The following is a 13,376-nucleotide window of genomic DNA, read 5'->3' as shown; positions in this document are numbered from 1 at the left end:
TATGTAGCGGTCAGTGTGTAGCGGTCTGGGGGGGGGGGGGGGGCACCACGGGATTAGCTCGCACAGGGCGCCTGAACACATAAGGCTGGCCCTGCTTGTGGCACTCTAAAGAAAGATGCCAGTTTCTTACTGCTTATACCACAAGGCAAGTCCATGATTTGCTATATGCAAGGACTTCGGCTTCAGCTTTTCAGTAAGGGGTTTACTGTCCTCAACATGTACATAGTTTTCTCAACCCTATCCCAGTCACTCCAAAAATAAAAACAAAACAAAAAAAAAAGACCACACCTAGACCACAAAAAAAAAGACCACACCAAGACCACACCTGTTTTTTTGAGGCAAAGAGTGACTGTGATTGTGTGCCTGGCTGTGGGGCAATCTACTGGGAGAAGAACCTGGGAAATTTCCAGCAGCTCCTTCAGGGGTAGCACTTCATAATTAACAGACAAAAAGGGAGCAAAAAAGTGTAGTTCATTATCTGTGTTAGGCAAGAACCCTTTTATACAATAGGCTTACAGAAGGTCAATGTTATTTATCAAGATTTGACTTGATAGTCTGGGAAAGATAGAGTCTGGGAAACACTGTTCAAGGGTATCTTCACTTAACATGTTTTGGTGATTGGACTTTTGCAAACTGTGAAATGTGCACATTTGCATTTAATCAAGAACCATATTTTATTTTTACATCAGAACAATGCTTTTTGAAGATGTGTATAGTATATGCAACCATCCAATATTATCAAAATAAACTAAAATAATGCTTCACGGAGAATGTTTTGCTAGACTGGAGTTTTCATTTGAGGTAGCTTTGTTCCATTGGCTTAACCCAGTACAAGATAAATGTACAATTAATTGTGCAGTTAGCGGTTTTGAAGACTGCACTTGCAAATCTTTCCTTGTTTCTTTGTAAGTAGTGACATCTAGTGGTAAAATGGAAATATGCAGTTGAAACTTCCACAATTAATTATTTTAGTAAAATTAAAGTAAGAGTGTTTGCCCATGCATGACATTTTAACAGACAGCAAATTTGTTGACTTGGAAATTGTTCAAATTTAATGCAAATCCGTTGCAGAAAATAAACAACAGTTCTATTTTCAGATGTAGAATTCCATGATGCATTTCGTTTCATAAAAAATTGCAGAATCCTAGTCATTTTCCTCTGATTATTGTTGGAACATTGTCTGCATTTGTGATGTATTTAGTCCATTGTTTCTCATCTAATATCCATAGATTTCATTTTCAACCCATCCAGATTCTGTGCTTCTCCCATACCTGTCGTTACACAGCTCATACAGTTCATTGGTGACAAAGCCACTTTCTGTGCTGGCTAGTGTTACAAAGCCACTCTCTGAATGGTTTCCTGCCATATTATCATATTCACCAGAGAGATTGTCTATAGGCGAGATCTCCCCAGATGGCACCCGAAAAGAAGTATTGCTGATATCTGGCCTTGTTCCTGCTAAGTCTGCATCCATCTGCTTCTTTATGACGTTGTAGATCTCCAGGTTAGGGCTGTTCCTTCTGTGTGTGGACATCCAAAAGCTGGGCTCTTTAACAACTGTTTCACTTCTTTGCTGTTTTCTTTAAGAATAATCAGAATGCTGTGTTAGTGTAGTATGTGATGTGATTATCAGATTATTATACAACATGTAGATAAAGTAGCAGGTCTGTTTTACAGAAGGCACCATAATCAGACTGTAGTCCCCTTTCCTGTAATTCCCTGCCACCCAATCTCCTGCTAAAAGCCCTGAGAATGACTTTGCTCTAGGGAACACAAATGACACTTCTGATGGCTTCCTTTAACCTCCCTGGTGGTATGATTCTGTCTGGAATTACATACCAAAAGCGGTACAATTATTTTGCAAGGAAATTTGGCATTTTATATTGTAGGTCTGTAATTTTTAGGAATAACTCACTTAAATCTGACCAAACAGGAGTCTTGTAGGCATCCCGGGTATGATTTTTTTTTAAAAACAAAATTATAAATTATAATATAATAAATAATTATAAATAATTATAACAAATAATAATCTAATTATAATAAAAATTATTCAATAATGTAATCAACTCAAAAACACTGACATTTGCTCAGTTGCAGAATTGTCGCTGTCATTACTTTTATTTTTTATGACGAATTTCCCCACAAATCGCTATCGCACAATTCTGCAAGTGATTATAATTTATTATCGCTGTTTTCTAGCTGATCTAAAAAACATTTTTGACATAAAGGGACACTTTTGGACAAGCTACAGTTTGCAGGCAGAAAGAACCGTTTTTATTATATAAAATGACATGCAGGACACTGGGCAGACCACTAGGGACAAGGGGGGGTGTATTTTTTACATACAGTACTGTAATCTATAAGATTACAGTATACTGTATGTAATGTGTTTGCTTACTTTTTTGAATTTGGCGCCGTTCTCCGCCCCCGTGCGTCATAACGTCGCAGGGAGCGGAGATCGGCGGCACACGGGGAGACTGTGAATTGAGCGAGGAGACAGCTCGATCACACAGCGGGGATGCATCGCAGGATCCAGGGACAAGGTGAGTAACTTGTCTGTGGATGCTGCGAAAGGTAAGTCGCGCCGCTGCACACTCTGCACCGCTACCCCGAGCGTGACTCGGGGATACCGATCGCAGCATGAAAAAACCACCCCGAGTCACGCTCGGGGATACCGCCAGGCAGGTTAATGGTGCTCTAGATGCTAGAGCAGTCAATACCCAGAAAAGATGAAAAAAGCCTACCTTTGGTGCCCTTATGACATGAACACGAACATCTAGTAAAAAAATATGTACCAACAGAAGGAGTGCCCAACTAAACAAAAGAAGAGCCAAAAATAATTTCTTGGTTTGCACTAAATGATAGCCAATGAAAATCAAAATACTATCCCTTCTTTAGGGCTTCACTTTACGTCAGAAACGTGAATAGTTCTGTACTGCTGTTCATGCAGATGCTGCTTGCTGGTAACTCTCCTTATCCAGCAATAAACTCCCTTATATAGATTTGCACAGGAAAGCCCTATTTTGAATTCATTCACATTTATGGGCCAGATCCACGTACCTCGGCGCATATCTAAGGCCGGCGTAGCGTATCTCAGATACACTACACCGCCGTAACTTCCAGCGTATTTTCCGTATCCACAAAGAATTTGCGCCGTAAGTTACGGTGGCGTAGCGTAACTGTGTCGGCGTAAGGGCGCGGAATTCAAATGACAAAGATGTGGGTGTGTTTTATGTTAATTCTACTTGACCCCACGTTTTTTTTTTAACGGCGCATGCGCCGTCCGTGGGGGTATCCCAGTGCGCATGCTCGAAATCACGTCGCAAATAGTCAATGCTTTCGACGTGAATGTAATTTACGCAAAGCCCTATTCGCGAACGTTTTACGCAAACGACGTACACGACGGAAAATTCGGCGCTGGCCCGACGTCCATACTTAACATTGCGTACGCCTCATAGAGCAGGGGTAACGTTACTCCGAAAAAAGCCTTACGTAAACGACTTAAAATAATGCGCCTGGCGGACGTACGTTTGTGGATTGGCGTATCTAGCTAATTTGCATACTCAACGCGGAAATCAACGGAAGCTCCACCTAGCGGCCAGCGTAAATATGCACCTTAGATCTGACGGCGTACTAAGACGTACGTCAGTCGGATCTAGCCCCCATTCAGTTGTATCTTGTTTTGTGGATACAAAACAAAGATACAACGGGGCATCGTAGAATTTCTTTGTGGATCTGAGCCTATGACTTTAACTGAAGCCATGATGAAGGGGAAATGTTTTCTGCCTCCTGAAACATGTTGACAACCTTTAGTGCAAACCAATGGATCAATTCAGACTCTTCTAACATTTGATCTGGCGCTCCTTCATCTGGTACATTTTTTATTTCTGGTTATCTGATGGGTACTCACTGGGGGGGGGGTAGTCCTTGCTGTTGTGAGCAGCCTAACCTGAGACAACTTTCTGTACTTTACATGAGCTAAGATTAAAATTCCAGTGCCTTATGGGTGCTTTTTCCTTCCTTGGACTGATATAGGCAATAAACAGATTTTCTTATTGTGCCTTATACAGTAAACTGACACAATCAGAAACAATGTGCAATATACATTCACCCATGACAAGCAATTGGAATTCATTTAACTGAAGTCAGATTATTGGACATAGGATTTCTGGTTGCTTTTGAGTATTGTTCTTTGCCTTAGTGAATAAGTACATGATTTATAGGAAGCTAAACTGAAGTGTTAACCATGAAAAACATAATATTTTATGATTTATCTGTTGTGACATTCATACAGCTGTAACTTGATCAACCACATAAACACTAACTTTGAGTGCAGAATGTGACTGCCAACACACAGACAGCTACGGCGTATTTACATTTCAAATATGTCAGCATACCTGAATTACAGAACTGTGGTGATCAAAGGCTGATATAGCAGAGCTACACACTGCTTGACACTCCAAAATAGGGCATATCATATGTGTGCTGAACCTCTCATACTGTAAAAGCTACTCTTTCTACCCTTTCCTCATTTAAATATTTTAGGTCAAAATCAGCTTCTGTCATGTAATGGTAATTCCAAACCATTCATTTAGAAATGTAGGGCCGGATTCATAAAGGAGATACAACGGCGTATCTCCTGATATGCCGTCGTATCTCTGAGTCTGGCCGGTCGTATCTATGCGCCTGATTCATAGAATCAGGTTACGCATAGATCTCCCTAAGTGACTTACACCGTCGGATCTTAGGCTGCAATTCTAGGCCGGCCACTAGGTGGCGATTCCATTGCGGTCGGCGTAGAATATGCAAATGACTAGTTACGCTGATTCACGAACGTACGCTTGCCCGTCGCAGTAAATTTACGCCGTTTCCGTAAGAGATATGCGGCGTAAAGATAAAGCTGCCCCCTAGGTGGCGTAGCCAATGTTAAGTATGGCCGTCGTTCCCGCGTCGAAATTTGAAATTTAACGTCGTTTGCGTAAGTCGTCCGTGAATGGCGCTGGACGCCATTTACGTTAACGTTGAAACCAATGACGTCCTTGCGACGTCATTTAGCGCAATGCACGTCGGGAAATTTTAGGGACGGCACATGCGCAGTAAGATCGGCGCGGGAACGCGCCTAATTTAAATGATCCACGCTCCCTACCCGGATCATTTGAATTAGGCGGGCTTGCGCCGGGCGGATTTGCGATACGCCGCTGCAACTTTACAGGCAAGTGCTTTGTGAATCAAGCACTTACCCGTAAAACTTGCGGCGGTGTAACGTAAATGTGATACCTTAGGCCACCGCAGATTTACGCAAATATGCGTGAATCTGGCCCGTAGCCTGTAATTAGTCTCAAGCCTCAAGTCTGTGTAAGTTAAGGGCAGTAAAGTGAGAGATGTGCTGCTCCAGTTAAGAACATCAAGTTGACTGGACTCCACATATAGGTGCTAGCCCCGGCTCGCTTCTGTAGAGTACATATATCTAAAGAAGTGGCTGCACACCATGACAATGAAAGTCCATTTATTGCAACGTCCCAACAGGAAACCAACATAAATCTCACAGGACAGTAGCAGGTACAGAGGCATTTCACACAAGTATGCTGGGCTTATTCATAACCCAGGGATGCTATGCTGACACTCTTTAAATAATCCCTTCCACAGGTGTAGAGCGGAGTCAATAAATCTCCCCCTTGCCTTAGCTGTTTGTTTAAAACCATCTAATTAGAAGTGACCATTTGATCCCATTAGTAATGCATAGATACAAACACCCAAATGGCATATAGTAAAAATGTCAAGATAATCCCACTTCATAAAGAAAAAAAATGGGGAAAAAATAGAAGATCCAAATCACAAAGGGAAGAAAAAACAGTCTAAATAAAATATATACAAAGGTTGTAACGGCGCTAAATCTAGTCACATAAAGTGAAGAAATTAATAAATATAAAACAGTGTTAACAATATCTCAAATTAATATAAATACGGTACTTCTTAGTTCTAAAAATACTGTATAAATAGAAATGTGCAGTAAAGACACATGCAATATGCAAAATTCAAAGTGTCATATGCCAAAAAGTCCAGAAAAAAATGAACAAGAAAATAAAAATTATTAATTGGGATAAATCCGAGTCAAGTGTAAATGATAATGGTATGGCAAAAAAAGTCTATACCAATAAATCCTGTGATCCTGTGAAATCAAATAGTAATTCAAAAGAGGTGCTCAATCCCAACACCAACAATTCACCACTGTGTGCAGTGGCCGTTCACCTTATAATGAATATTAATGCGCTCTCAAAGAATCAACTGGTGAAGATCATCTCATGGTAGATGGAACTCAGCATGCACATGAAATGGAAATAAGGATCTCCATAGTGTAATAAGTTAATAAAACTTTATTAAAACAATGATAAAGTCAACAGTGATGCAACGCGTCGTGAGAAGCCGGGCGATGTCACTTCCGGTCTTTGGCCGAGACTGGAAGTTTAGAATTATTCCACGATAAATCCTTGCGTGTGCCCTTGGTCACACTGTTCTACATGTTTATCTGTGATTTTAGATGCAAGTTACTATGTTGTTTTAATAAAGTTGTATTATCTTATTACACTATGGAGATCCTTATTTCCATTTCATGTGCGAGCTGAGTTTCATCTACCACGAGATGATCTTCACCAGTTAATGATTCTTTGAGAGCGCATTATTATTCATTATAATGTGAGCGGCCATTGCACACAGTGGTGGATTGTCGGTGTTGGGGTTAAGCACCTCTTTTGAATCACTATTTGATTTCATGGGATCACAGTATTTACTGATACAGTAAAACCTTGGTTTGAGAGTAACTTGGTTTGAGAGCGTTTTTGCAAGACAAGCAAAATGTTTTAATACATTTTGCCTTGATATACAAGCGATGTCTTGATATAAGAGTAGCGTCATGTAACAACTGAGTATAAAAAAGAAGAGAGGAGCATCTAAGTGTAGCAATATAGTTACATTTAATGAAGGTACAACTTATTGCTACACTTAGAGGTGCTTCTCTTCTCTTTTATACCCTGTAAAAAAATGCTTTGATATACACGTGCTTTGAATTACCAGCATGTTTCTGGAACGAATTATGCTCGCAAACCAAAGTTTTACTGTATATACCTTTTTTTGCCATACCATCATCATTTACACTGGACGTGGATTCACCACAATTGATTATTTTTATTATTTTTTTCTGCACATTTGATATTTTGCACATTGCATGCGTCTTTACTGCACATTTGTATATCTACAGTATTTTCACAACGGAGAGGAATTTATATTAATTTGAGATATTGTTAGCACTGTTTTAATTTTATTAATTTCTTCACTTTATGTGACTAGATTTAGTGCCGTTCCAACCTTTTGTATATATATATATATATATATATATATATATATATATATATATATATATATATATATATATATATATATATATATATATATATATATATATATAATATGTATGTTTTTGTATGTGCTGACACTACAGGGATTGGCAGCTGCGTCTATTGCTATATTTTTTTAATTAAGTTATTATTATATTCTGTTTACACTTGGTAGCGCATTGGTATTCATATTCTCTGTTAAAACATAATTGAAACTAAGATCTATGACATAACGAAAAAATGTATATACAGTGCCTTGCGAAAGTATTCGGCCCCCTTGAACTTTGCGACCTTTTGCCACATTTCAGGCTTCAAACATAAAGATATAAAACTGTAAAAAAATTTTGAAGAATCAACAACAAGTGGGACACAATCATGAAGTGGAACGAAATTTATTGGATATTTCAAACTTTTTTAACAAATAAAAAACTGAAAAATTGGGCGTGCAAAATTATTCAGCCCCCTTAAGTTAATACTTTGTAGCGCCACCTTTTGCTGCGATTACAGCTATAAGTCGCTTGGGGTATGTCTCTATCAGTTTTGCACATCGAGAGACTGAAATTTTTGCCCATTCCTCATTGCAAAACAGCTCGAGCTCAGTGAGGTTGGATGGAGAGCGTTTGTGAACAGCAGTTTTCAGTTCTTTCCACAGATTCTCGATTGGATTCAGGTCTGGACTTTGACTTGGCCATTCTAACATCTGGATATGTTTATTTGTGAACCATTCCATTGTAGATTTTGCTTTATGTTTTGGATCATTGTCTTGTTGGAAGACAAATCTCCGTCCCAGTCTCAGGTCTTTTGCAGACTCCATCAGGTTTTCTTCCAAAATGGTCCTGTATTTGGCTCCATCCAGCTTCCCATCAATTTTAACCATCTTCCCTGTCCCTGCTGAAGAAAAGCAGGCCCAAACCATGATGCTGCCACCACCATGTTTGACAGTGGGGATGGTGTGTTCAGGGTGATGAGCTGTGTTGCTTTTACGCCAAACATAACATTTTGCATTGTTGCCAAAAAGTTCGATTTTGGTTTCATCTGACCAGAGCACCTTCTTCCACATGTTTGGTGTGTTTCCCAGGTGGCTTGTGGCAAACTTTAAACAACACTTTTTATGGATATCTTTAAGAAATTACTTTCTTCTTGCCACTCTTCCATAAAGGCCAGATGTGTGCAGTATATGACTGATTGTTGTCCTATGGACAGAGTCTCCCACCTCAGCTGTAGATCTCTGCAGTTCATCCAGAGTGATCATGGGCCTCTTGGCTGCATCTCTGATCAGTCTTCTCCTTGTATGAGCTGAAAGTTTAGAGGGACGGCCAGGTCTTCGTAGATTTGCAGTGGTCTGATACTCCTTCCATTTCAATATTATCGCTTGCACAGTGCTCCAAATCCAGCTTTAAACTTCTCCACAACAGTATCTCGGACCTGCCTGGTGTGTTCCTTGTTCTTCATGATGCTCTCTGCGCTTTAAACGGACCTCTGAGACTATCACAGTGGAGGTGCATTTAAACGGAGACTTGATTACACACAGGTGGATTCTATTTATCATCATTAGTCATTTAGGTCAACATTGGATCATTCAGAGATCATCACTGAACTTCTGGAGAGAGTTTGCTGCACTGAAAGTAAAGGGGCTGAATAATTTTGCACGCCCAATTTTTCTGTTTTTTATTTGTTAAAAAAGTTTGAAATATCCAATAAATTTCGTTCCACTTCATGATTGTGTCCCACTTGTTGATTCTTCAAAAAAAAATTACAGTTTTATATCTTTATGTTTGAAGCCTGAAATGTGGCAAAAGGTTGCAAAGTTCAAGGGGGCCGAATATTTCGCAAGGCACTGTATGAATATGAATCACCAGAAATATACCAGTGATATAAGCAATTAAACGAACATGTAAGATTGTGACACAAAACAAAATAATAATATTAATATATATAGAATACTAGAATAAATACTGAGTATGAAAACCATGGAAGATTCATCAACCAATGGTGGCACTCATATAAGAATATAAGCATAAAATGCAAATCATTTTTAAACAGTAAATCCTGTGCAAAAGTTATTGATTCAATTGATCCCATAAAAATATATACCTAATTTTTTGAGTAAATAAGGGGGGGCACTTCCCTCCGACAACAGCAAACATGCATGGCCCATACATACACTATATATTTTATATTCTATACCCTGAGTATATTTAATTTTCTGTGAGGTCATGTGTAGGTCCCTTTCCCCCTCTTTCTTATATAACCCCCACATATGTATACTGAGTTGCTGTAATGAATAAGAACATTTTTAGTGAGTATTAGCAGACTTATAGGTACCGGTATATGTTTTTATGCTCTTTTGTTTGCTGGCACATTTTTAATACATTATATTTTCTCTGGAGTTCTCTGAACTGTCTGCACACTTCTCCCTCCTAGATACACCTTGACATGCAAATTAAATATTGAAATATAACTTACCTTCTTTCTATGAAGCAGCAACACAGAACTCCGATAAAAATCAAAAAGAGTGTCAGCACTGGGATTGTTGCAATGAGAACGAAATGGAAATAGGTCTCTGAAATGAGAAACAAATTCTGATTATATAGATCATGAAGTAACGATGTGCAAAAAAATGATCAGTTAAATCCACTGGTTCCTTTGAACAACTAGTTTTCCTTTGTACTAGTCTTCCTTTCTAATAGTTTTTCGGTGTGCTAATTTTCTTATGTACTAGCTTTACTTATTAGCTTTGGAAAATAATTATATTTTTAACTAGGGGAGAAGCATAGCGATGGTGATGGTGCTGAATGAGGTAAGTGTAATGTCTTGTGTGTGTTGGAAACATCTGGCTATACTGTAGAAGCTTCTAAAGGGAATGGGTTCTTGGGTCAAGGTGAGAGTGCAAGGTCTTCTTAAAAGTAAAAACATGTACAGTAGAGACTGATGAAATGAAAGCCGGAACCTCAGAGTGCTTTTGCAAAGAAAATCCTTTATTGACCTCATGTATAAAAAAAATGATACAGTAGATGCTAACGCATTTCAGCTATGCAGAGCACTCTGAGTTGCCGGCTTTCATCTGATCAGCAATTGTTACGGGGTGGTGACACGAAGTGAGAAGCAGGGGGGCTGCCCCTGCAAATTGAGGTCGGGGGGGCTTTGGGTGCTGATGGAAAAAAAAGGGGGAGTTGCCATGGAGACCTCTGGGACCCTTACAAAAAGAAAGAAATAAAAAAAATATATATAAAAAAAGTTATAAAAAAAAATAGGGGAGCCATCCGGGGACATGGGGACCTCTGGGCCCTTTAATAAAAATAAAAAAAGTAATAAAAAAAAATATAAAAAAATGTAACATTTTTTTTATAAAAACAAAAAACAAAAAGGGGGGGGGGGTTGCCATTCAGGGCCCTGGGGACCTCTGGGCCCTTTAAGAAAAACAAAAAAATATATTTTTTTTATAAAAAAAATAAAAGAAGGGGGGTTGTCATTCGGGGGCCCTGGGGACCTTTGGACCTCTTACAAAAAAAGGGGGGGTTGCCATCTGGGCCCCTGGGGACCTCCGGGCCCTTTACAGGTGTACTGCCTGTACCCCCCTGATGGTGGCCCTGACAGTAAGGAACTAAGCAGGGAAATTAAATAGAACATTTGAGACATGTTTCAGGCAGTACAACTCTTTAAAAAGACCTGTGCCAAATTTAAAAAAGTCCTACCGCCAGTTTTGGTAGCTTTGAACCCGTGCCAAATTCAGATAGTTAGCATATAATAGCATCACAACTTCAACAAGAATTACCTCCAGTTCATAAAAAAACGAAACTGGAGGTAATTAAGACCAACTATGTTGGTGTACAGAGACAGGCAGAGTGCCTGTTTTTGAACACTGTGCAGCAGGGTGGTGTGTTTCCACTGCTACCCGCTACCCGCTACCCCCTACCATCCCCACCTCTCACTGGCTGTCAAGGGCTCTGTCAGCTTCACAGTCAACAGACTGGCACTCAGAGACACTGATTTTCCATCAGGTACTTTCTTTTCTTGTGATTGACAGCAGGCAGTGGGTGGATTTCATGGCCAACAGCAGACTGTCTATTTGCTATGGAATCTGCCCACTGACCTGATGGGGAACTAGTGTGTCTGAATGGCCATGAGGTTCCTCCCATCCAGCTACAAAACTCACTAAGGGTGTCCATAAGCACACTCTGGACTTAGTGTACCTTCACAACACAAAATGTCAGTGCTTGCTCCAAATTCATGTACCTGTTGGAAACAGGTACATGAATTTGGGGCAAGCACTGACATTTGTTGTACAGAGGCATTCTCTTTATGAATTCCCCAGTATATTTCTTAATAGTATCAGCTTTTAACCCAAAACTTACCTGCAGCTTCTTTTGCTGTCTCATTGGTGTTTTTGATGGATATTTCTGGATCCTTGGTAGTAACTGCTCCATTATCTGTGTGAAAATAAATAAACTATTACATATAGAGAGCAGAGGTAACGTATTAATACTATAATAATAATCACTGTGCAAAGAAGAGTACTCATTAACTAAAGTCAATACTTCCTCTGAGGAGCCAAGTAGATTGGAAAGTTTCCAGTGTATACTGTATATTAATAACAGGGACTGTATCACAAAACACTGAATTTTTAACATTCAGGGAATAACTATGTTGCACTCCCTACGTAAGGAAAAACAATTGTTTGGAGTCCTTGGTTTTGTTCTTTGTTTTTAAATTTGTATTTTATGTTATATAATATATATACCATTATATATATTACTATATATTACTATGTATGTGAATTATTTGTATGCAAATTACAGAGTGCACCCATAACACAGCAGAAGCTGTTTGCTTTCTGATAGTCACTCTTGAAACTCCCATCCGAACAGAGCAGAGAAGGTAAGGGGGAGATACATGATGAGTCACCTAATTACATGTGTAAATATACGTGTGAGCTATTTAGCTCAGTAAACAATGGGCCTTTCTAGTATAACCTTTTTTCAGTGCATATCATAGTAAATCAAATATATTCAAAATCACTATAAGCTCCATTTAAAGCAAACATGTGCAACTTAAGCTGAGAAGCAAGTAGCTTATATACAAAGCTTCACTTTACCTGGAAAAGTTAAATTTGGCCCTGTGCCCTCTTCTACCTCCTAAACTTTTGACTATTGGTCAGTGATGTTACCCAACACATTTAAAGACCAGTAAGGTTCAGGAAGAAGTTAGGAAAGTGGCAGATTGGGGTAGAGCCAAATTGTATATGCTATATAAATCTGGATCAACTGCTTGTTTTGACAAATGGTTTCATTGAATGTAATTTCTGGTATTGTATGGCTAGTCTGGATTTCACTGGTATGTAACCAGAGTCACAATAACATTGCACATATTTCAATAGACAATGGGCAAAATGTATCAATTGTCCCACAGCAATGAAGTTGCAGGGGTTACCAATGCACTAATTTTTTTTGCATATACTCTGCTTAATGAGAGGGAGGCTCATCTGATTTAGAAATTTTCAAAATAAATGTAGATATAATTATCTTAAGAAAGGGTGTATACTGCCAAAAGTAAATGAACAGTGATGAAATATGAATATTGTGTTATAAATGGACAGCACAATGAAAAAAAGTAAAAAAAAATGTTAAAGTGTTAAGGTGAAAAAAATGTGTATATATATATATATATATATATATATATATATATATATATATATATATATATATATATTCAAGTCCAATCTTGAATGTAAATCAACAATAAAAAAACAATATAGTGTAAAATATAGATTTAAATGCACAGTCCCATGATAGGATCAGCAATATAAAATTATTGGTGAAAACACAATAGTTCAGTACAAAAATGTGCACAAATTGTTGGTGACTTGAAAAGTGAAGAGGTGATCCAGTACAGTGTACCGGAATCATCCACCGAACCCCTGTGAAATTGACGGAAAAGCTGGCTGCCGTTACAACAGCAAATGCGCACTCAGTGTAGATCTGCCAT

The 13,376-nt window shown here is 38.7% G+C and overlaps 1 protein-coding gene across 3 annotated transcripts in view; it reads right to left on the bottom strand.

Moving 5' to 3' along the window:
- Window positions 1-649: 649 nt before the first annotated feature.
- Window positions 650-13,376, bottom strand: part of LAYN (layilin) — an 86,050-nt gene continuing 73,323 nt past the window's right edge. For all 3 annotated transcript variants that reach the window (XM_040325398.1, XM_040325396.1, XM_040325399.1), the window contains 3 exons: window positions 11,747-11,821; window positions 9,858-9,954; window positions 650-1,580 (listed from right to left, as the gene is read on the bottom strand). In XM_040325398.1, coding sequence (XP_040181332.1) covers window positions 1,217-1,580; window positions 9,858-9,954; window positions 11,747-11,821 — 536 coding nt within the window. In that variant the 3' untranslated portion in view covers window positions 650-1,216. The remainder of the gene's footprint in view (window positions 1,581-9,857; window positions 9,955-11,746; window positions 11,822-13,376) is intronic.

Source organism: Rana temporaria, chromosome 10 (assembly GCF_905171775.1).
Source record: "Rana temporaria chromosome 10, aRanTem1.1, whole genome shotgun sequence".
Classification (NCBI taxonomy): domain Eukaryota; kingdom Metazoa; phylum Chordata; class Amphibia; order Anura; family Ranidae; genus Rana; species Rana temporaria.
Note: the sequence above shows the minus strand (reverse complement) of the source record. Positions and strands in the feature narration are given on the sequence as shown.